This window comes from Ylistrum balloti, unplaced genomic scaffold, assembly GCF_031769215.1.
Source record: "Ylistrum balloti isolate Yb309-2 unplaced genomic scaffold, AGI_CSIRO_Ybal_v1 Utg369724, whole genome shotgun sequence".
In the NCBI taxonomy this organism is placed as follows: Eukaryota; Metazoa; Mollusca; class Bivalvia; order Pectinida; family Pectinidae; genus Ylistrum; species Ylistrum balloti.
In genome coordinates this window covers 2,679,002-2,704,354 of record NW_026781942.1, presented here as the reverse complement: position 1 = coordinate 2,704,354, position 25,353 = coordinate 2,679,002, and the positions used below count along the sequence as shown (strand labels likewise).

General features: G+C 32.9%; 1 protein-coding gene across 2 annotated transcripts in view; it reads left to right on the top strand.

Annotated features, from left to right (window-relative positions):
* LOC132565545 (integrin alpha-9-like) overlaps positions 1-23,511 on the top strand; it is a 43,273-nt gene extending 19,762 nt beyond the window's left edge. For both annotated transcript variants that reach the window (XM_060230194.1, XM_060230193.1), the window contains 16 exons: positions 442-546; positions 3,775-3,872; positions 6,429-6,488; positions 7,324-7,467; positions 8,015-8,123; positions 8,980-9,165; positions 9,672-9,878; positions 10,675-10,838; positions 11,904-12,041; positions 12,477-12,952; positions 13,366-13,543; positions 14,337-14,480; positions 15,368-15,487; positions 15,672-15,770; positions 16,040-16,165; positions 19,114-23,511. In XM_060230194.1, the coding sequence (XP_060086177.1) occupies positions 442-546; positions 3,775-3,872; positions 6,429-6,488; positions 7,324-7,467; positions 8,015-8,123; positions 8,980-9,165; positions 9,672-9,878; positions 10,675-10,838; positions 11,904-12,041; positions 12,477-12,952; positions 13,366-13,543; positions 14,337-14,480; positions 15,368-15,487; positions 15,672-15,770; positions 16,040-16,165; positions 19,114-19,278 (2,519 nt within the window). In that variant the 3' untranslated portion in view covers positions 19,279-23,511. The remainder of the gene's footprint in view (positions 1-441; positions 547-3,774; positions 3,873-6,428; positions 6,489-7,323; positions 7,468-8,014; positions 8,124-8,979; positions 9,166-9,671; positions 9,879-10,674; positions 10,839-11,903; positions 12,042-12,476; positions 12,953-13,365; positions 13,544-14,336; positions 14,481-15,367; positions 15,488-15,671; positions 15,771-16,039; positions 16,166-19,113) is intronic.
* Positions 23,512-25,353: the final 1,842 nt, after the last annotated feature.

Sequence of the window (25,353 nt, the reverse complement as noted above, 5' to 3'; positions counted from 1 at the left end):
TGTGAATACATGTAAAATCAAATCAATTGAACATTTTTATTTGCTTACAGCAAAAGAATTCAATTAATTACTATATCCTTCGAACAAACTCAAACAAAAGAAAAGAACAAAAAAAGAAAAAGTGGCGAGTCTCAAAAGATGAGAATATGTCTTTAATAAATGGGTGGCTGGGAAAGTAACATTTGAAAGTTTGGTCATTATCACGACATGGAAACTAGTTCTACTGGAAAATCCTCCATTTCACTACCACATACCGACTACAAATCATTCTTTAAAAAAACCCACTAATTTACAACTTGAGATTGCCATCCCATAAGATAATATGTTTTGTTTATCCGTTAAAATGAGTTATTCTTTACGGTTATTCCCTAGAATATACTCCAGAATAAGTGTTTGTATAAAGTTATTTTTTACACTGTATCTAATGAATTAACTTTTCAGGTGGCTATATAATGATAGATATTGATAATTTGCGGGACAGATGGGATTATCTTGTTTCGGACGACGATGACCTGGGAAATTCATTTACCAAAGGAGCCTACCTTGGTAAGATTGTATCTGACATGAGTTAAAAGCTTAATTGTTTTGTTTCCCTCCTGTTCAAAATGGTTGGCGTGTGTGAGATTATTTTGGCAATATCTTATTTTACATTTGGCAGTTATTTTAGCATTGAAATGCTTCCAATTGGCATTCATAGGCCCGTGAATGCCAATTGAAAGCAGTTCAATGCTTATATTTATCACTTGTGATTTATGATTCAATTACACGTAATTTCTATTGAAAAAATCAAAATCTCCCGCCATAATTGCCTAGAGACCTGTCAGCAGACTTACCGTGTGACTCTGTGTAAAAGAATAGTGCGCTGGATAAAAGAATACACATAAAATATTCAATGTACTAACAAAATTTAATACACGTGGACAAACGGACAATACATATTTCAATGTTTAAATCAACTGTCATCTACAAGAGGTAATACTGCAATCTTTCAATTTTGTCAAAATCGCGGATGAGTGCACTCCGCTATTGTGTAATGTTACAACGGAAGTAGCCCAGTGTTAAGCCTTCCACATGCTTACGAGCTGTGGAAGTTTAAAACAGTGTTCAAACGAAGAAATGGTGAAGAAACCTGGTGTCGACATTACGTTATTTGTGTTGACATTCACTTGGCTGTTTGAGGTGAGTGCTAGGTGTGATTTTTCGGCTGTATCGTCTCGGAGGAGGACGGTGACTCGGCAGCTTGACAGGAAGACAGGGCCACCATTTCTATCGGACGCGAGAAAGTGATTTATTAAATGAAAAAAAAATCTGCTGTTGCATAAACATTAAAGCCCCAATATACGTAAAAATCACTATAAAAACAAACTTTATCTTATTTTCCCCGTAATATATGCAACAAAACAAATACTTTCCTTTAATTAAACAAAATAAAACTGACTGTTTTCAATTCAAATAAAAATTGAAAAAATCGGAAAATAAACAATGTGGGACCCACAATAATTCATACATTACCGCTCGTAGCGATGACATTGCGCACGCGCAAATTCCACGTGTGTAAACATGGCAGACACAGTACAGACGTTCACCAGTCGCTTCCCTTTTTTCCCAATCATACATCAGGTCAGTTCTGAAGTCTTACGTTATAATTGTGCGTCGTATCGTTTCTAGTAATTTCCCAAAAACTGAATGTTTATCACAGGAATACCTCAAGTCTACGTCAACACTTCGCAAACAATGTTTGTAAACAAAAACTTACTGTAGACATATCTGCATGTGCTTCCTCTATAAGTAGAAACCTCAACTCTCGCGAGATCAGGTCATGAACTTTCCGATGTGGTTCGGCAACAATCGTAATTTCGATGGCGGCGTGTTTAAAATGGAAGTGTGTTTACAAATAGCGAGTTTCAACTGCTCATTTATCAATACTTTATGCACAAAATCATGGTAACTGTTGTTTGAATAACTTAATTTTAACTACATCTTAGAGAATATCACAATAATTATGTGTGATTCTACACTAAAGTTTTGGTGAATGTTACGTATATTGGGGCTTTAAAAAAGTAGACAAAGGTAATCTATTACTCTAACTGTACAAGGGGAGGCAACCTCAATTCGTTTCCATTACATTCTTTAAAGCTCGAATAAGTGGACAAAATACGATTGAGATTACACTAATCTTAACATGATGTAATGGTATCGCACAAAGTTAGCACTAGAAGTTCATGATATTTAGATGACAGGTAAACTACTATTGCACTTCAATGTAATATACAGATAATGTGGGGAAATTCTTACTGGCTCATGGCTGCAAGAGCTAATACTTGTATAAGGCAATACCTTACTTGACAGTGCTAACTCTTTCGTATCATTGAATAAATTTAACAAAGAAAAGCAAACTGGTATAACTTTGATTTCAATAGAAAAGCACTTTCAGAAAAGAAAAGTAATTGAGGACATATTCTTATATTTCTTTACATTTTCAAAAGAAACTTTTAATTATCGGTTATAATAAGACATCCTGAATAAGCATACAGGAATAAAAACAACCAGGTTCTTTCCTTCATGCCATTACTTATTCTACAAACTCAAACATATTGCAATGTAGAGGTCTGCATTGGTAGCTATAACATTAACCTATAATATATCTTAACTTTAAACATAGGTTCTAATTTACTATTGCAAATGATTTTCAGATTTGAACAGATTGATCATAATACAAAACTATATTGTTCATTAATGTTTCAATTGAGATGTATTTAAATATGGATATATTTTCTTATTTTAAGTAAGAGGAGGCGACTGAGGAAAATCCAAAATGATCAAAAGAAATTTTATAATATAAATGGGGCTGTCCGCTAGCCCAATAATAAAAGAAATATTCATCTATCTGATGATTTTAAAGGAGCGTCAAGTACATGTGTATATTCTGAACCAGGCCGCTATTCGTATAAATATAAAATTCCATGGAGGTAACGGCAAAAGGAATTTTGTTATATATTCATTTATATTTACATATAATATGTTATTGATATATATATTTATATGATATGTAATTGTTCTAAAAAATATCTACTACTCATTAACAACTGAGCACATTTTGGCCAATTTGTTCAGAAGCATCCTTGGGGAAGAGGAACAAATTTTGTATAAAAGGTGCGTCTCTAGGAAGGGAGAAGTGGAATTACATGGGAAAAATAAAGCACATTCTTAAAATCCTACAACTCCTGCAGGAATAATTTGATTTTGGCCAAATTTGGTCTGAGGCATTGTTGAGGGAAGGGGAACAAATTGTGTGTAAACTGTTGGTCTTGGCCCCTTGAAGCTGAAGGGGCGGGAGGAGCGGGCCCCGATAGGGGAAGTAAAGCAAATTCTTCAAAATCCTACTTCTCCTGTAGGAATGATTGAAATTTGGTCAACTTAGGTCTGAAGCATTGTTGGGGAAGAGGAATCAATTATGTATAAACAAATTTGAAACTATCTGATCAATTCTTCATGAAACTGTACACAAAATGGCCATTTCTTCGCATGGCTGAAACACAACGTCTGCACTTCCTTAGATAGGACGATCGGATGATAATATATCAAGGGAAGAATTTTTGGAGGCATTCGGCTCGTGGGATCTCAGAAAGCATTATAAAAACTATTTCTTTGTTACCTTTTTTATTTTTTTTTATTATATAGCTTTATAGCTTGTATTGTCAGCTTTGAATAACACTAAAATACTTGGACTTTGTCTTGATTTGTATAATCAAAACTATTGATTTGCTTTTGCAGGGTACTCAGTAGGGTCTGGAAAGTTCGGAAATGCTGAAAAGGGAACCGTGGTTGCTGGTGCCCCTCACTATAGCAACTCAGAAGGACACGTTGGAATCGTAAGGATACAGATTGAATATTTGATGTATTGTCATATCACTAATTCTAATGAAAAATGTTCTTAATATACTAAATGACGACACCAGTCACTCCAATATACCTGACAATGAAGCTATTCACATATGAATCTTAAATGTTCCTGGCCATTGACACACTTTTAAGTAATATGTGCATGCAATTGGTTGCCGACGATAAGTCGCTTGACCTTTTCTGAATAGGTCAAAGTTGAATGTATCGATAAATGAGATCATCATGGAATGCTCCTAGTAAATAGTAAATAAATTACTATTGGGATGTATATTTCAGTCGTGAATAATACATACTCATTTTGTTTGTACGTAAAATGCAGCTTTCTGGTTCGTCGATTTTTTCTTTTCATTTCTCGATGGAAAAATCAAGCTCCTCCAAATTGATTATGATTGGAAGAGTCTATATCGACACGCTACCTAGCGACGTGTTTTATGTAACTGCTTTTTTTGTAGGAATGGGATATCTGTTTTTATTCATTTAGTGTGTTGATCGCTGTCATTCAAGGATGTGAATAAAACAGATTACAACATCTTAAAATATTAAAGTATCTTACAATCTACATAAACAATACAACGAACGAATAACGGATTTATCAGGGGGAAATAAGGTATTTTTTATTTTCACACATTCCCGGCTAATGAAAACGGCTACCGGTCGTAATTTTTCGTCCCTTTTTAGATTACTAGATAAATTTCAATTTATCGCATATTTTATGAGATTCTGCTATGTTTGAGAAAAGTTGCCTACATCACACATCATCTATATACTCTCCACCTTCCATCACCTTGAAACTGGAGCGTGATTCCATTGCGTAAGGTCCAAAATCACTTAACAAGGGCCCAATTCTGGCAATCTTTATGGTGCCGTCATGACTTCATTGCCCAGTTTGGGGACGCTGCGCATTTATTGATCCACTTTCAACTGGACTGTTTGGTCGGCATGTTTCAACTAAATAATATTTATTAATCGACTACACAAAATGTAGCAGTACTATTTGTTGTCATCCCTAGTTTTTGTTACACAGGGTTGCCTCCTTCGGGGACATCATTATGTTCGTGTTGAATCTATTACAAAAAGATACTCATAAAGAGGCAAAGAAACATAGTATCATTCATTTTTTAGGGGTGTGGTGGGAACAGGCGACAGCTGATTAACCGTTGATCGATACCGTTGGACTTTGTTTATCAAGTTGATTTGCTTAAAATGGCAAGCAGGTGTATTGTTGCCCTCGGCCATCAATTAGTCGTTCCACCATTTAAAGCCCCAATATACGTAAAAATCACTATAAAAAACAAACTTTATATTATTTTCCCGTAATATATGTAACAAAACAAATTATTCCTTTAATTAAACAAAATAAAATTGACTGTTTTCAATTTAAATAAAAATTGAAAAAATCGGAAAATAAACAATGTGGGACCCACAATAATTCATACATTACCGCTCGTAGCGATGACATTGCGCACGCGCATATTCCGCGTGTGTAAACATGGCAGACACAGTACAGACGTCCACCAGTCGCTTCCTTTCTTTCCAATCATACATCAGGCCAGTTCTGAAGTCTTACGTTATAATTGTGCGTCGTATCGTTTCTAAACTAATTATTCCTTCTAATAATTTCCCAAAAAACTGAATGTTTATCACAGGAATACCTCAAGTCTACGACAACACTTCGCAAACAATGTTTGTAAACAAAAACTAACCGTAGACATATCTGCATGTGCTTCCTCTATAAGTAGAAACCTCAACTCTCGCGAGATCAGGTCATGAACTTTCCGACGTGTTCGACAACAATCATAATTTCGATGGCGGCGTGTTTATTTGGAGGTGTGTTTACAAATAGCGAGTTTCAACTGCTCGTATATCAATACTTTATGCACAAAATCATGGTAACTATTGTTTGAATAACTTAATTTTAACTACATCTTAGAGAATATCACAATAATTATGTGTGATTCTACACTAAAGTTTTGGTGAATGTTACCTATATTGGGGCTTTAATCATTCCGCTCGTTTATTCTTTGGCTGATGATGGTATTGAACTAAAATTTTGTACATATAACAAATTTTCGATTCATTTTCTCCATCGCATACAATCAGATGAAACAGGTCAACTTTTTACGAAGATTTGGCCTACTTATTCCTCCCATTGTTATTGAAATGGGAAATTCCCGAAAACAATCCGTTTACACTCATTCTGTCGGAACTGTTCTTTCTGAAGATGCAAGAAACATCTTCACATTTACTGTCTCTATTTTCTAGAGTTCTGTCCTACAAACTACACTTTTAGAAAATAATCAGTTTCTGCTCATTTTCGCGAAAATGTAATGGGGTATGGAGCTGAAATTTGATATGAAGTTTCATTGTGGAAGATCAACTTTCATTTAATTTTCAGCAACGGTCAACAATTACCAAACAAAAGTCATAATTATGTCTTCTTAAGTGACGCTGGAAGCACCATGCTTCTCATTGTTTGACAGAAGAGACATTACTGCTAATAAGACTAATTTCTTTATTTTGTACAGGTGGTACTTATCGAAATTAAGGATACATCTAAGATGCAAACAACTATACAAGGTTCACAGGTAGGTAACTATTGTAATATATACACTACATCACGCAATTACCGATATTACGTCATGTAACTCATGACGAGGACCAAGGAAAAAATAGTTCTTTGCTTATGCAGAACAAGGACTGCGAAAAATATAAATAATTTCATAATAAACTGCATATATATCTTTGTATTGTCAAAACAGACATTTTGCATGGGGCTCAACACTTGATTTTCAAATAACAGTTCGTGGAGAAATGAAAACCTTGATTAAGAGTACTCATGAAATAAACGAAAACAAACCACTATGGAAAAAGATGTCTTCACGGTAATCTTTTTATTTTACAGAAGATACTTTCCATTTTATTCATTCTTTTTTAATCATCATTCTCTTAGTCAAGAGAGAAGACAGAGAAATACTCATGCAAAAGCTATATAAATGGCTGCATAGCTTTTCACCCCGATCCGACAATCGAACACATGTCACTTTGGTGTAATTGTAACATTTATTGCAACTGCGAAATAATGTTACTAAAGCACGGGATGTGATTGAACATTTTAGATAAGTAGAATGAATGTGTGTACAGTAAAGAGTCAGTTCTTTGCCGACTGGATTAGGAAATGACAGTCACCAAATCCACAGAATTACTCGTCGGTGTATATTGTCATTAGATAATGCAAAGTTGACCTGCTTATTAATTGTTTAAGATTGGAACCGAGGAGGACGAGTTAGCATACAGTTTGGCTTTGTTAATGATGTATTGGATAACGTGTTTGTTTGTTTTGACCTTGTTTTTTTCCCACAATTACAGTGATAGGTATGTGTATTACATTGACAGTTTACTTATAAATATCATAATTGATAGCCCGGATGTGGATTCGGTGCCTCACTCATTGTACTGGACATAAACGGGGACAACCTAGATGACCTGCTGGTGGGATCACCTTTCTACACTGACCAGGCTACTGACCAGGGCTTAGTGCAGGTGTACTACGGCACTAGCGATAGTGTACGTAATTAGCAATATCTTTATCGCTGCATGGTAATTACGTCATAGAAGAGATATATTTCCGTTTACTTCACGTTATTGTACCAATATCAAACGTTGGTGTTATTTTTGGGAGTCTTATCGTGGATTTCTAATCTTAACATAACCATTTTGTTTTCTTATGTACAAAAACCTGTCAATGGAAACTGTAAGTATAATTAATAGATTGTGTTAATTCTTATCTTAAATTTAGTTGAAATTGATTTCTTTAACATTTGGATGATGCATCATAGAATTCATTCAAATATACTTTTAATTATTTTCAAACGTATGATTAATATCAGCAATAAAATTGTAAATTTCTGACTTATTGTAAACTTATTTAACAAGTAAAAGCAACAATTATTACTTTAAACATCCCCGCAATTAGCGCGTTCATATTTTAGCGTAAAACTCTCAGAGCGAAAAGTGCTAAAATACTATTATCATAAAAATTGTTTATGCTTGCAGTAAATGGTAATAGGTAAATATCATGTGGTGTTTTCAATATCTTTAATCATTAATGCAGAGAAATATTCTACGACAAGGCGACGATCTGATGGGAGCGAGTTCGATTTACGGGCGATTTGGGCTGGCAATGGCGGACATAGGAGATATAAACGCTGACGGATTCAATGGTATTGAATATTTTCTATCTGGATACCCCCAATGAAATTATTTTTTTAAACTTTGTTCGTACAGGTTTTGCCGAGCAAGTGTTCATTTTCTCTTTATATTGTTTGGTGTTATTTGTTGAATATTATGGGTTGGATTCGCTATGAGTTTTGTGTATCAGCGGTATACTTATTGAGAACGTGATATTAATTACTTGGATTGATCAAGATAAGCATGGCTTATGTCGTCGATGATGTACAGGACGTTTACTCTTTCGAAACACCTGGTCTTATTATCCTTGTAATTTTTCAGGAATCTCTGTATAAATCTTTTGTTTTATTAGATTATGATTATGTTGTAGGTATTTTCTGGTTGTTTTTGTGTGATTTATGTTCGAGTTGTGTCATTTAGGGTGTATAATCTGATAGTGAGTGGGAGTTTTTGGATCATAAAGTGTTTTTTGTAAGAATGTGATCTATGTGTTTGGAATACTTTGTTTTGTATGTGTGTTTTGTATCTAGTGTGGATGTGTTTGCTTTTCTTGTTGTCTGTATGGTGTTGGTTTAGATGACAGCACGTTTTGAATTATTGAGTTCATTTATTAATGTTGCAGTATGGTTCGCATTTTAATCAGAAAGAACAATTTTTTCTGACTCCTAATTTCTCGTAAAATAATTAAATAACTTGCTAGCAATGCACTTTGTTCCTTATTTCTGATATATGAAAATGTATTTAATTATGGGGCTGCTGCACCTCCCCGTCTAGATTTTGACTTTTCTTTCGATCATTTTGGATTTTCCTTAGTCCTAATTCATTGTTTGGTTCTACTTTGCCAACTCTAAATCATTAAAAGATGCTATTCATTTTTGTATCTTCCAGACGTAGCAATTGGAGCTCCTTACGAAGATGATCAGAGTGGGGCGATTTATATCTACAATGGCAATCGACAAAATATGAATTCTGATTTCTCTCAACGCATCGCTGCTCAGGCATTAAATCAGGAGCTGAAGGGTTTTGGATTCCACATATCTTCACCACTTGATGCCGATTTCAACACTTATAACGGTAAGATACCTTTCAGTGTCTCCATTGTAATTTGAAATGAGTTCAGTCTACCAATATCAATTCATTCATAAAGGATTGTTGAATTTCACTAAATATTGAGGGAAATATCATCACTTCTCGGTTATGCAGCACTCTCAGTCAAAATCGTTCACTACTTTATGATCACATAGACTTTGTCTGTTGTCCTGTTACAATTTATCAATAGTGTAAAGGGTTGTAAACCATTGCAGACTTTGTCTGTAGTCCTGTTATAATTTATCAATAGTGTAAAGGTATGCAAACTATTGTAGACTTTGTTTGTTGTCCTGTTACAATTTATCAATAGTGTAAAGGGTTGTAAACCATTACAGACTTTGTATGTTGTCCTGTTACATTTTATCATTAGAGTAAAGGTATGCAAACTATTGTAGACTTTGTATGCAAACTATTGTAGACTTTGTCTGTTGTCCTGTTATAATCACCTGCTGGTCAGATTGAATATGCTACATATTTTTACTTTAAACTAGATATATCTGTTGGAGCATACCTGTCAGATCAGGCGATAATACTGAGAACCCGCCCTATTGTCCAGCTGGATCGATATGTGACCTTGAACCCAGAGTTGGTACCCTTGAACCCTGCCGGACAGACTTGTCATAAACAAGGGGATCCATTCCCCTGTCTTACATACAGCATTTGCTTCAATTTCACTGGCAGAGGACTGGACCGTATTAGTAAGCAAGAAATTATACAAGAATATGTAGTGATAAAGAGTCAGAATTGTTGGTATTTTTTAAAGTTTGATTTGATATATAATGTCATATATTGGAAGGACATATTTGATCATTTGTTGAAAAAATGACACTGTATGTCTGAAAAAAAGTTTTCAAATTATTAAGATTGCTGTTGTGCACAAAGGATTGATACAGGCGTCAACATATTCATGTTTCGAGTGACTGACGTCTTTGATTGAAATAATTCGTTCGTTTAATTTTAGAATAGTCAATGGCATTTTAATTACAGTTATATTAAGTGATGACGCGATTGAATATTAAGTATGTAAATTTCATTTTCACCTATGTAATGGTTGTTTATTTTTGAGTTTTTTTTACGAGTGATGAATTTAATTTGAAATAGTTTTAAAAATTAAAAACACATTGAAATAAATATTATATAATAATGATATATTCATGTTACATTTATTTTTACATGAAGATGTTAAAATGTGAGGTGTTTAATCAACCAGAGTACTATGCCGCTGTGTGTAAGGGTGGGGAATCCGTATCAGGTTGTACATGAATCCTAGTACGAGCTGATTCTACTACAATTTCCAATATATACAGATACTGAATACATAATTACCTCATCAAAATATATACAGTATCCCTCTACAACTTATATACACAGTTATATGAACAAATTCTTGGAAAAAATACAAAGGAATTGTAACACTTTCTCAGAATTCCCTGTCCTTTCAAATGTTTTATTACTATTTAATATTATATGAATACCTTAAACATATCTTTACAGATATTGATATTGGGCTGAGTGTTGACTTGCCACGGAAAAGAAAAGGGAAGTCTAGTCGAATGGACCTTTACTTAGAGGACGAAAGACGAGGAGATTCTTTTATCATCAAGTACCAAATCCAGAAAAGTACTAACAGCTGTAAAACGATTTTGGCGCGTGTGAATGTAGGTTTTCATAATATTTTGAGTCTATGAATTGTCGTGAAGACTAAATTATGTCAAAAGTAAGTCTCAAATTCCGTATAGCCGATATTTTTTTCGCTATTTACTGGTGCGTTAACGTCATTGCGAAAATTTATCTGTGAAAAAGAAACCGCGTAAATTTCCTCCACGATATAAATGCTATTAAAAACTTGTTTATCGGTGCTTTTATAAAATATTTATAAGCATAAATTAAAGCTCGACCAGTCATACTGGTGCCTGATTGCAACAACAACCATGTATCTGAAACTTAGTAAACAAAATTCGGGAAAATGATATATAACATGTTATGTTTAGATCGAAAAAATTATTTAATTGAATTTTGATTTTTTTCGCTAAAAATCAAAATCATGGAAATTTTGTTCTGAGAAGTAACTAGCTGTGCAGTAGTGAAATCTAAACTAAAAAATGTGACTGATTATAATGATAAAAATGTTAAAATCAATGTGTATTGAATGGTTGAAAGCAAAATGAAGTGATGTTAAATCAATTATTGATTACCAAAAGAAGTGAAAATTCAAGAAAATACCAACATGGCAACATTAGCCTAATTTAAACTCAAATTCCATGAAATTAAGGCAAAATATGGACAAAAGAAAGATTTACACTCCTAAAATCATACAAAGAGTAACCTTTCCTACTCAATGTTAACCTTGGTCACTCCAAGTAAGTAATGCCCTATTGTTAAATCAGAACAAGGTACACAACAACGGAGCCATCAGGTATCAAACCAATGGTTAAGTTCTTTGCAAATGAGTTTTAGATTTCAAAGTATTAAAATGTTTCGCCATTATTAACGTAAAAAAGCATATTTTTTCATTTTATCTCCTTTAAAATCTAAGTCTGTAATATTTTGTATATATCATCTTGATATTTCAAATACTATTCCGACTTTGCTTGATGAGCTTTGTAAACTTGTGATGAAATTCGGATATCAGAAAGTGGCTAAATCTCTAACACAGAATAACAACGAATAAAGAAGTATCGTCTTATTGTGTGAGATGTAAAGTCATTGTGTGGTTGTTTCAGTCTCTCGGGCGTGAGTTTTTCGCCGCCATAGAACAGCCTGTCGAGTTTTACCTGAACTATAGCCTGAGTAGAGAACCTGTGCTTGGAGAAGTGATGCCAATTCTCGATAACCTGAAAGATCCAACAATCTCACGAAGTGTAGGTTTCGTTTTGTGGCGTAAAGATGTTATAAATACCTACATCTGACCTAAACTGTCATTGACTGATAACACCATCTTAAAAAAAGAACTGGTCTTATACTAAATCCATATATGGATATGCTATTGTTTGAAACAATCCAATGTTTTAAATTCTACGAAAGTGATTGAATTGTTATTGGAACTTTACATCTTTTTATAAAATTTATTTCAATATTTTTTTATTTTCCTCAATTTTCTCAATTTAGGTCTCAAGTGTGTGCTATTCACTTGTGTGTCTATAGTACATCCCTTTCACACTAATATGAGTGACTTAACATAACACCGAAATCTAGTGAGAGTTCAGTGTATATGTCAAGTAAAAGAAATAAATTTGTTTATTCTCATATATTGCTAATTCGCCATACACGTTCAAAGTTTGTTTCTGTGATTCTAGGCCAATTTTAATACGGGATGTGGGAGACAACGATGCATATCTAACCTTCAAATAGAGGTCACTGTTGATAAGGCTGAAGTCATTATGGGTTTAACAGAAGACATATCTCTCACTATAAACATCAACAACCTGGAAGAGCCTGCTTTCGTTACCAGAGTTCTTACCAAATCCAGTGAAAATGCACTTTTCCGCGGTGACGAGATTGAAGCAGGGCAAATTGTGTGTAAACAAAACGCAACAGGTATGATAGATGAGGTGGCCTGTGACTTCACAACTCCATTCTTCCAAACCATGATCGGCACATTTGATCTTAAATATACATTCGAGATGCTTGATGACGATGATTTGAATAACATTGATCCTATGGTCAGCTTCAATATGAATGTCACATCAGAAAGCGAGGAGATGAACCCATCCGACAATGATCAGCTGATAGAAATACCAGTGAAGATCAAACCTGACATCAGCATATACGGGTATGCTGTTTGTGAAATATTTTCAGGTGGTTCAGGTAGTAAACATTGCTGGTGGACTTCTAGCCCCTGGAGTTTACCTTAACCTACAGGCCACGATGAGATTTATCCGAATATTGGCACGCTTTAAAATATTCAGTTGTACTTGACATTTTTTCTAAAATTATTAGAAATATGGAAGTTACGAAATTTGTTTTCTTTCGATCATTTTGCATTTTGCTCAGTTGCCTCCTAGGTCTTAGTATGACACAGTTTAATTTACTGTTTGAACGGTTTGAACGAAAGATTGAATGATAATGTAAGATACATTATTCGGTGTGCCTACCGTGTCTAATATTAGATTTGTATTGAAAGTATTGTTCTCTTGTTTGTCTTTGGTATAATTCTTGTAAGGCCTTTTTGTTTTGATTATACAGAAGTTCGAATCCAGAGCAAGCCACAATTTCTCCTGATTCGAACAAGCTACTCTACATGGAAAAGACATTTAATATCTATAATAGAGGACCTAGCCCTCTACCTGAGACCAGAATCACAATAGAATTTCCCAGAAGGAACCTGCAAGGTGACATACTTGTAGAGGCACAAAACACAAAGGTACGTAAATGAGGGCTTTGAGGGAACATGTATGATATTTGTCTTCAAAACTGTTACTTATCAAACTGGGATCAAGATGTTTAACATTAAATACACCTGTTAAGTTATAAAGAAGAAGATAATCCCATAGTAATTATAGTTGTTAAATGTTTAAAAATGGGGAAAAAATCTAATCGTAAAATATTAAACCAATTTTTTTATTTCCCAGTTTCGGTCAAACCCATTGAACGGTAACTAGTTTCTGTTAATGCAGAAATGAATTAAAGCGTTTCAGCGGGATATGTTTTGTTTAGATTTCACAGTGAAAGAATTCATGTTCAGTAATTCTGTTTTCTTTTTGTTTCAGTCACAGTTTTCAGTGTGGCAAATTTTTACACGTTTATTCTGTAAAAATATAAAAATATTAAATGTACATCCCTTGACTGTTGAAAGATAAAATCAGCTTTAAAATCATATCCTTTCTTTGGGCTCACATTTCGTGAAATTTAAAAAGGGGAAATTTTCTTTTAAAAATCATATCTCATGGATTTTTGGATATAATTAAGAAATCTACCGCTACTAGTTATATTTGTCAAATATTTCATCGCCACATGAATTGATGGATTAAGTGTATCCATGAGACAAACAAATCCCTTCCTCTTGGAAATTAATCATGTCAATTAATGATTTACAGTATCTGTTATTGTTGAACTTTCGGGTTACTCTCAATGAAATACTGATTTGCTACTTAAACAATTACAATCTTAGCATTAGAAAGTGTGTGTATATTAACTGAATCCTCTACGAATCACAGGTGTCACTCTCATCCAGTAACGTGAAGTGTAGAATACTCAGTAGCAGCGAGGATTTGAACCAACAAACAACGACAACATCGTCAGTGTCTCCCGAAAAAATTGTATCATCTGATAATGTTCTACAGCGGTTGATTCAAAATATGGTACGTACAATATTGAAGGCTCTTGAATTTTTGAAACGTTCAAAATAAGTATAAGCTAGATCGAGTGTATCAGACCATTTCTGTTATAAAGACCCGGTTACATTTTATTTCCATGCAGTATCGTGATGAGGTTTATATTATGCTCCTTTTCAGGGGATTGCTGGGGTCCTGATAAGGATAGGAGTGATGGGGTTGATGAGGCAATCAAACTACAATTTAAGAATAATTTTTGGTCGGAAAGGGTTAGAGGTTGCTGAGCTATATTTCAGTATAATTCAGGATCGGGAAGGGTTAGAGGTCGCTAACCTACAATTTCAGTATAATTCAGGGTCGGGAAGGGTTAGAGGTCGCTAACCTACAATTTCACAATAATTCAGGGTTGGGAAGGGTTAGAGGTTGCTGAGCTAAATTTCACAATAATTCAGGGTCGGGAATGGTTAGAGGTTGCTGAGCTAAATTTCAGTATAATTCAGGGTCGGAAAGGGTTATAGGTCGCTAACCTTTGCTGAACTACAATTTTAGTATAATTCAGGGTCGGGAAGGGCTAGAGGTAGCTGAACTACAATTTTAGTATAATTCAGGGTCGGGAAGGGTTAGTGGATGCTGAGCTACAATTTCGATATAATCACTAATTCAGTTAGATTATATTTTTATGTTATGATGATGTAAATAATACAGATAATGGATTATTTATCGCTATTTTCGATTGAAAAATAAAATCTCAAATAAGCGATACCATCAAAATGAGCACGTTTCATGATATTGAGCGATTTACTTTTATTAGGTCAAAATAATGTGAATATTCTTGTTGGACTTGTCAATTACTTCTTAGGAATTAGGATATGAGTAGTAGCGGTGTTATAATTTGTCTGTGTTTTTTCCAACAGACGTGCAATCGTTATGATTGTGTCCATATGGAGTGTTCGCTGAAACGACTGAATGTGGAATCCTCCGTTACCATCACACTGGCTATCAACATCACAGAGTCATCACTTACGTTTGAAAAGGTAAGGATTTATAGTTTAGAATGTAATGCAAAAGTGATATCTGCTCCAAATTAGAAAGATTAGGGTGTCCAAACTTCGGTTTCGGTTCATAGTACTTTTCCTAATTTTGATTTCTGAATTTCTGATTCTGACATTCTCACATTAATGACATTTTCATTGTTGATGAGGTTTTACATTATATTAGAATGCAGAACGACTCAACTACGTCACTACAGCAGAAATCCACAAACCACAACACCCTAGTGTTACAGTGGCATGGCCCAAATCACCAGTAAAAGCTGAGGTTGGTTCTACATCGGAAAAATGAAAACAATTAAAAAAATGTAAAAAAAAAAAAAAAAAACGCATAGGTTCATCAAATGCATTTTATATATAATGTCTGAGCATATGTAAATATCGGAGAACAAAATAAGAGAAAAATGAATAACCCTACAATAGTATAACAAAATATTTATCTTGTGACAAAGGTCAACTTTGTGTTTATATACTACCCATTGTTCCTTGCACTCACTATAAGTATAGGGGAGATATGGAATCATTGGCTTCTTTTAGATCCGTGCTGACATTTACCCAGCTGAAGAAATAAAGGTGACGGAAGAATTTGAAATTTGGATCCTTATAGTAGGCTGTCTTGGAGGTCTTCTCTTATTTGTGGCACTCGGATTAATACTTTGGAAGGTAAGTTAGCAGTCTGAAATATTGCAAAGCTAACTTTGTCTTATTTTGTTATGAACATATGTCATAGAAATAAAAACGAACAAATAACTGACTTCAAATAGCGGCTTCGTCCTTCAAAATGGCTCTTCAAGTTTAGTTTTGAAATGGCAGTAAAATGAAGTCATAATTGACGTGACATAATAAAACAAGTGATTTAAGGAAACAAGATAGGACAATTTTACCATGGCCAGTTGAGACTTGGTTCAAGAATTTACATCTACTGATCTTCTTGGTTCAATGCTTTTCCTGCTCCAAGTGGGTCTATATATTCATATTTTCTGTCTGATGTTTCATATTCTACAACGTATCACAGGAAAATTCTTTGTATTCACATTTCTCAACTATATATAAGGACTTACTCTACTGAGCAGATGGTTCATAACATGACAAAACAGAAACTGACAATAAATCAGATGCAAAGATACTAAGCCAACAAATCTGATATTCAGAATTTCCTAGTACGGTAGAATCATTAATTTTCGTTGTGATTTATTTTCATTGAATTCCTGGGTACTCTAAATCCACTAATTTATATGTCCACAAAATCAGAAACAGATAATTTTTTTTTATTCAACACAGATACATATACGTCATACTCAATCTCTACAAACAATTAATTGTTTATACATATGAATACATCAAGCTTTTTTGGAGTTAACCAACAATTAAGTTGTAATAATATTAAGCAACATTTAGTATCTGAGAGGGTTTTTTTCATTAGTAAATTCTAAATACTTGTCTATGTTATAAAAGACTTCGATTTTAAGAGTTCTGTATTGAACCCGATGACTTTTGACCTAAAGGGGTTATTCACAAACATTGTCCAATTCGATCGTGATCTATCATTAATATGAATTAAGAAGTATTTCTTTTTCATTCTTTTTTCTTTTACACCATGTGACCTTCAACCTTTTGACTTATAAAAGGATTGTTGTTATCTACATTAACTGATTAACCGACGTATTAACTAAAGTATGACAATCTAGCCGAAGGACCTCAAGATATTGATAGAAAAGGTGTGGTCTACCAACTGACCGACATACAGGTGCAATAATAGAGCACATCTAGCTAATATACGAAATAAATTACAGTGAAAACTTGTGTTTATTTATAAGTATGGAACACACCATCACATCTAATATTTATCATAGTATCACTATGTATATTCATATGGACACACGGTAGTCTTCACGTCAAAAAAAGGAAAAGGGATATATAAAAAATGAATAAATAAATAGTTACATAAAACACACACACACAAAAAACACGTACAAAAAGGAGAAGTTTTGATCAGAAAAAGGAAAGCGAATAAAAAAAACTATTATAAAGTGTGCCATAATAGACGGAATGAATAATATTTTGAAATAGAAAGTAATATTTAGAGTTTGTATGTTAATTTATATAAATACACTTTCCCACTCTTCCCATATCTGGAAAAAAATATTTTGTTTCCATGTATTTATATGGACAACCTTTTCAATATTATATCTTTGTGCAATAAATTCTTTCAAGGAATTGAAATTAAGTCTATTGCTTCTTTTTGAAGTGGAAAAAATAAAACATTTTGTAAGCAGAACAAGGAAATTTAAAGGTTGTGATTTGATAATGTTTGCTGTATATCCAAACATAATTGTTTTCAAATAAAAAAAATATAGTTTTATTTGTTTTTAATTTAATCCAATCTTCCAATTTATTCAAAATAACTTCATTGCATTCCCAAAACATATGTTCTAAATCTTCAATACAATTTTCGCATAAGCTGCATTTGTCATATGTTATACAATTTTTTTTAAATACTTGTTGACTGGTAGAATTTGATTCTGAATTTTATACTGGAACCACTGCATTTTTGTATCTTTTGTAGTCTTAAATGGTAATATATATATTGTATTCCAGTTCAAATTTTGGAAGATAGGATTAGCTTTCAACTTTATTTCTGATGTATTGGTAATATTTTGGTTATTTTCCTTAGTTAAAATATAGTAAAAATCTCCACTCCTTTTTGCTCTTAAATACTATTTTAGTGTGGAAAGGTATAGAAGGTCTTATTACAGTATTGTTAATAAGGTGCAAGTTGCATTTCTTAGTCACAGCTTTAATTGATGAACAGAGACTCTGGTGTCGTAAAAAGTTGTTATATCTCGCCCCAAAATTGTTTTTTAATTTTTCAAAACTACAAAAAGTTCCATCATGATTGATTATATCCGCTACTGTGTTTATACCCTTTTTATGCCAGTCCTCATAATAGATATATTGATTGCCTATTTCAAAATTAGAATTATACCATAAAGGGGAGGTAAGTATGTCTGTTGTAGTTTGTATTCTATTCAGTTTTGACACTTTAATCCATGTATGCAAGACCTCTTTCCAGAAAACATTACTGATATTTAGATTCTCGAAGAATCCTTCGCCAAATTCTGAAAAACGCTGTATGGGACAAATATCATGTTCAAAAATATTTTTCCATTCTCTATCACTACATGTTTAAAGTTTTCTTACCCAAGTGCATTTTAAACTATCAATAAAATGGCATATGTCTATCATTTTTAAATAGATAAAAATTGACATGAGTTCTATTGCCAGATTAAAACACGAAATCAAGTTCAAACGAAAATGTATATTTTTGGAAAACCAAAAAATTTAGCCCTACGGAAAATTATATTTTGACAGTAAACCAAATTAATCTGGCTCCAATCATAAAACAATCGTAAGTCAAAATTGTCTTAAACTTAGACTTAGCCGATCACAAATAACGTCACATAAATAACTTCATATATGACTGGCAAAGCTGAAACTTTTGTCCAAGACTGCTTTGTGATCGTTGAGCCTGAAATTTAAAGACTCAAGACATGTTCAGTACAATATTCCATTATATTGCATGTACTAATACATGATGGCAATGATTTCAGTGTGGATTCTTCAGAAGGAAAAAACGCGAAGAAGTACAAGCATGGAAACGAAAGAGTGGTTACAACGCAAGGCGCACGCAACGAGCCTCATCCATGAACCGGAACACAAGCAGTAGTGTTAAATCTCATTCAAAAGACCCAAGAGCAACATCATTTTTAGAATAATGAAAGGCACTATAGTTAAAAAAAAACACTGAGAGTTTGTGTATAAATGGTAATGATGAAAAATGTTATAGTAAAGAAAAATGCTGGGTTATAGTGTGTGGTATGTATGTTGTCAAGCATCATCCTAATGTAATACAAGGTTTGGTTTGGTTTTTATATATTTAACTGACAAGTTGATGGCGATGAATGATCTTTAAGTATTGATTTTATTTTATATTGTGTACAAGATGGTGAGAAATTTTATGTTTTGTTCATCTTTATTTGTATGAAAATAGAAAAGGGAAAAACTGAAGCGAATCAATCCCCAGATTGTTTTTAAATTCAGAACAAATAACATCGCTTAAACGGCAGATAAATTGAGAGATCATAAGGGTATGTTGACCAGCTGAGACCATACAAATATTTTGAAACCATAATAAATAAATAATAATAGATAAATAAATAGATAAATGAAAATGTTTACCTTTTGAAAGTTTGTCTACATATTTGGAATATTCTGCGAATATCAAGTATGTAAAACCATAAACTGATATACAAGTAGAATATAATCATTTCATATTGTTTATGAGGGGGTCTTTCGTTGTCATAGTCTGACACGGTTGGTTGCCATTTTCATTCAGTATTTAACACAAAGAAGATAAAATTTATCTTTCATGAGAAAGTCTTTATTGATTGCAGTGGTGAAATCATTGGTATATTCACTTTATGGTTAAACATAATATTTAAGTAATTTTCGCAAAACCATCTACAAGACAGGAAGTAAATGTGAAGTATTCTGATGAATTCATCAAACATGAAAACGTGTTCATTATTTTGAACATTTTTTCTGTAAATTCTTAGTGATAGAATCAAAGCATTTGTAACAATTGTTCATCGAACATGTACAGATATCGTCACAGCTTCACTTGTAAATAGCATAAATCAATAACTTTCCTGCGTTGAATATGAAGTATCATTTTTCTCATGACTTGTGTTACAACATGACATTTTGAATAGTATCCTTACTTGTTCACTGAAATGGTGATTCGCAATAAAGATTATGTTAAGCAAATTGACACGTTCGTACAATTCAGGAACTGAAGGGAACCTGCTGTCACATTTTAAGTTTTGCCCTCTTCACCTATTAGCAATATTGATGTAAATAAGCGATTTTTCATGAAAGAAAACCAGTAAAGATAACTGCATGTTTGTTAAAAATCAAATTGAAAAAGAAACCCATTGATCTTTTCATGATTTTCCCGATTTCCCTAAATTTGTGAATTTGAGTCCTTGTAAGATACAAACTTTACAGTAAAACATTCACATCTTTTATTGCGAATTTAAAGACGCGCAAAAACGAAGAGACATGTTCGAAGACAAAACTTGTGACGATTTTTTTTCTCATATTCATTATACACTACACAAGGTTATACAGAAACTGGTTGATATGCATGCATAAATGTTCGGTGCCTTTTGTAAAGCTTTATACAATATGTAAGCCATTGTCGAGAATGAACATGTTGCTTAACTTCAAATATATGTTGTAGGAATATAATACTGTAAGATGCCTCAGAAGAACTTTTGACACTGTTGTCATACATTTTTTCAATTATGGTTAGGTGGCGACAGACACTTTTTAATCATGATTCTGTTGATAGTTTTAGAAAACGAATCTTTGTTTTAAGCATATATTTCGTTTACTATCATAAGGCCAATATCTTAATATGCTTCATTTACCTTTCATGATGATAACAAACATGAAGATGAAGTCGTATCATAATTTAATTTGAGTAAGTACATTCCCTTCGATGAAGTATCGTTATGTATTAACAAATTCAATTTTATAGTTTCCTGTTTTGATGTTTATTGTAGATCGTTTTGTGTACTGCTATTGCGATTGTGTTTTCTAATTAACATGGAGTACATACGTTGGGCACACATTTGTATTTCAATCAAGATAACACAGTGTGACATTATCCCCCGTGCCCGCTCTTTAAAAAACATTTTATATATATTTGACATTTTAACACAATTAATGAAGGAAGACAATTGTTGACTCGAGCGCTGTCCGAGCTGGAAACGTACTCAGTTGTGACGAGGCTGTACACAGTAAAATACATCACCATTCTAAATAATTCTCTGGATCTTTGTTTGTCGAGTCAACATTTTACACCACATATTTGCAATGCTTTTTTGTCCCAAGAACATAATGGACATTTGTTATTATATGCATACGAAAAGTAATCTGCCACATGTTTGCAAAAAATAGCAGTTGCAAATATATCAATATATCATTGTGTTGGGTATATATTTTGTAGTAAGACACAGCACATCATTTGTCATACTAAAAAGCGAAAAAAATGCCCATGTACCTCAGCTGTCTCTCACTTAAATGACTAGTATTTTATACCTTTATGAACTGTTTTTGTCTGTTAATGTACAGGTGTGAGTGAGAGAACTCACTTGATAATAGTTCATTGATGTCACATATGTTACTTCCATTTGTTTTTCATTTCACTGCTAAAATACCAGGTTTAATCTCTCATATAGTTGTTTCTCTTGAAACATTTAATCTGTCCATCTCAAGTGACACTATGCTAACACATCCTTAAAGTATAAGATAAAGGACCATTTACGAGTGCAATTAATCTCCTGAAATTGACAAGGATTACGATCAATATTCTCTCCGGGTTTTAGATAAAGGACAAGTTTTATTCTTAAAGATGGTTTTATGTTGAAATATTTGCTAGAATTTCAAAAATATCGTGCATTATTAACATCTTATTTAATACAAAAACAAAAACATGATTTGTACCAACGATACAGATGTGGGAACAGTAACTCACATAACAGATACAGTAAAGTCAAACACAAATCAAACTGTAGCATAGCTCTGATATATGTTACAATCAAAACCAACAATCGCGGTATCAGAGTAAATGATTGTACAAATTGTTGTAGTTTTGCTGTACGTTGAACACAAACGACTAAAACTTATTTTTGCTGTATATTGAACACAAACGACTAAAACTTATTTTTGCTGTATATTGAACACAAACAACTAAAACATATTTTGATGTATTATGAACAAAAACATTTAAAACTTATTTTTGCTGTATGTTGAACACAAACAATTAAAACCTATTTTTGCTGTATATTGAATTTGCTGTATATTGAACACAAACGACTAAAACTTATTTTTGCTGTATGTTGAACACAAACGATTAAAACCTATTTTGGCTGTATATTGAACACAAACAACTAAAACTTATTTTTGCTGTATGTTGAACACAAACGATTAAAACCTATTTTTGCTGTATATTGAATTTGCTGTATATTGAACACACACGACTAAAACTTATTTTTGCTGTTTATTGAATTTGCTGTATATTGAACACAAACGACTGAAACTTATTTTTGCTGTACGTTGAACACAAACGACTAAAACAGATTTGATGTATGTTGAACACAAACGATTAAAACATATTTGATGTATGTTGAACACAAACATTTAAAACTTATTTTTGCTGTATGTTGAACACAAACGATTAAAACCTATTTTTGCTGTATATTGAATTTGCTGTATATTGAACACAAACGACTAAAACTTATTTTTGCTGTATGTTGAACACAAACGATTAAAACCTATTTTGGCTGTATATTGAACACAAACAGCTAAAACTTATTTTTGCTTTACGTTGAACACAAACGACTAACACTTAATGTTGTTGAAAGTTGAACACAAACGACTTAAACTTATTTTTGCTGTATATTGAACACAAACGACTAAAACTTATTTTGCTGTATTGTATGTTGAACACAAACGACTAAAAATATTTTTGCTTTACGTTTTTACGTTGAACACAAACAGCTCAAACTTTTTTCTTTTTTTTTTTCATGTTATATAGCAGTTTTCTTTTAATGAATCAAGTGTAACAAAGTTTATTTATAACGGGACAATTTCATGTGATTTTTTTTCTCTGATTTTAGTGTACTAGTGCATTTATGAAGAAATTAAAACAATTATTTGTGATGAATAAATATCATATGAAAGACTTCTAATAGTTACTCGTCAAATTTGGGAGGTAAAATCATATAAAAAATATTTACTTTTGTTACTTTTCAAGATCTCTGTGAAATCATTCTGTATATATGTATAGAAACAGAAACATTCCTTTCTGAAACAACTGAAACAGCAGCAATAGACTTACTTGTATCAATCATTTGAAAAAAAAAATAAAAAGATGAAAATATTTCGTAGTGTTTATTATTATCCTCAAAAGTGGTATACATGATGAGATTATATCATTACAAATGGATATTCATAACAAGAACACATGATTTTCATTTATATCTTACAACCGAAATGGATGTTATTCCTGTCATCCTTAGGACATTGGAACATGAACTTGTCATAGTCATTATCATAATGTTTATACCTGTTGGCATTTTGTAAGAAAAATCTACCACTAATGATCAGAAATAACCCATCCGCCATTAACTGCGCAAAATGAAAATCAAAAGTGATGCCCAACAGCGACCTTTGACCTCTGAGATACAAACTCATCCCAGGTTTCTTACAACATTACATTCTTAAATTCCATTTAAAAATTGAAAATAAAATCTGTATTGTGGTTGTATTGAATTTGTTGGCTTGTGATCAATCACCCTGAAGTACAAACTCATCCCAGATGTTCCAATAAATAGGTTTGATTTTTCATGATCATAACCTTTAAATTCCATTTAAAAATATAATTTCTTGATTGGTTTTACTGAACAGATTGTCTTTAGTTCTCCTTTTAATAAATTTAGCAAATGAAAGTTGATTCCTTGACCTTTGACCCCAAATACAAACTCATCTCGGGTGTTGTTTTATTTACGATATTTACTGTCGTTCTTTATCAAAATACGTGAAATGAAGCTGCTACAGTGATCCAACAAAAAATTAGCAATATCACGTTTTGCCAACTGTAACATCCATTGGTTATGACAAATTCAAGAATTGTTAATACATTTTGATAATTTTTAACAACAAAAGGACCAAGTATAAGTTGAGAAATACACTTTTCTATAACAGTAACATTGCGAAATACCAGAGTGTGAAAAACACATATTTCATATATACATAAATGAATATAAATGTATATAAAAGAAAGAAAGAAAATACTGACATATTAAGAAAATTTGAATTCAAACATGCAGATAAAACAATGACAACATATGAATGAATAATGCTAACATTTTCTTCATTACATGTACTAAATCCATGAGTTGACATGACTTTTTCTCTAAAAGCAGTACCCAAGTACATAACATCCTAGGTAGCAGGAAACAGTTTATACAAAAAACAAAGCAAGACTTGACTACTAGTGAAGCTGTTTATTGATAATGCACGAGACGTCTTCTGTAGCAACTAAAAACAATCTCTTGGGCGTAACGATCTCTTTGGCGTAACAGTGGCTACTCACTCATAAGCAAACTATTGAACATTTACTTGTGACAAGCTTGACTCTGTGAATCAGAGAAGCGAAGTAAAGTGAACTGTGCTGGACTCCGGAACAGGAGAAATCACTTGACTCTGATGAACAGAGAAGCAACTAGACTCGCTGATGCCAGAGAAGCCAGGAATGATAGGGCTAGACTCTGTAAGAGTATAGAGAAGTACTTGACTCCAAGAGATTCCGAAGGTTCTAGAGAAGTGACTTGACTCCGACACTGGCTCACAGAGCAGCTAGTATAATAATAGGACAAACTTGACTCCAGGGTAACCAATGAGAAGACTCTGGACTCTGAACCGTTACAGAGCAGTGACTTGACTCATGAAAGGACCCTGTTAAGAAGTTTGACCCCCATTTACACACATACAATATAGTAAAATTAATGAATGAAATGTATAAAAACAAGCTAAAAAGGAGATTTTTAAAATTGGGGGATAAAATTCCTCAGGAATTTAAAAGCCGGAATTTAAAAGTGTAAGGATAGGGCTAGACTCTGTAAGAGTATAGAGAAGTACTTGACTCTAAAGAGACTCCGAAGGTTCTAGAGAAGTGACTTGACTCAAACACTGGCTCACAGAGCAGCTAGTATAATACAAAT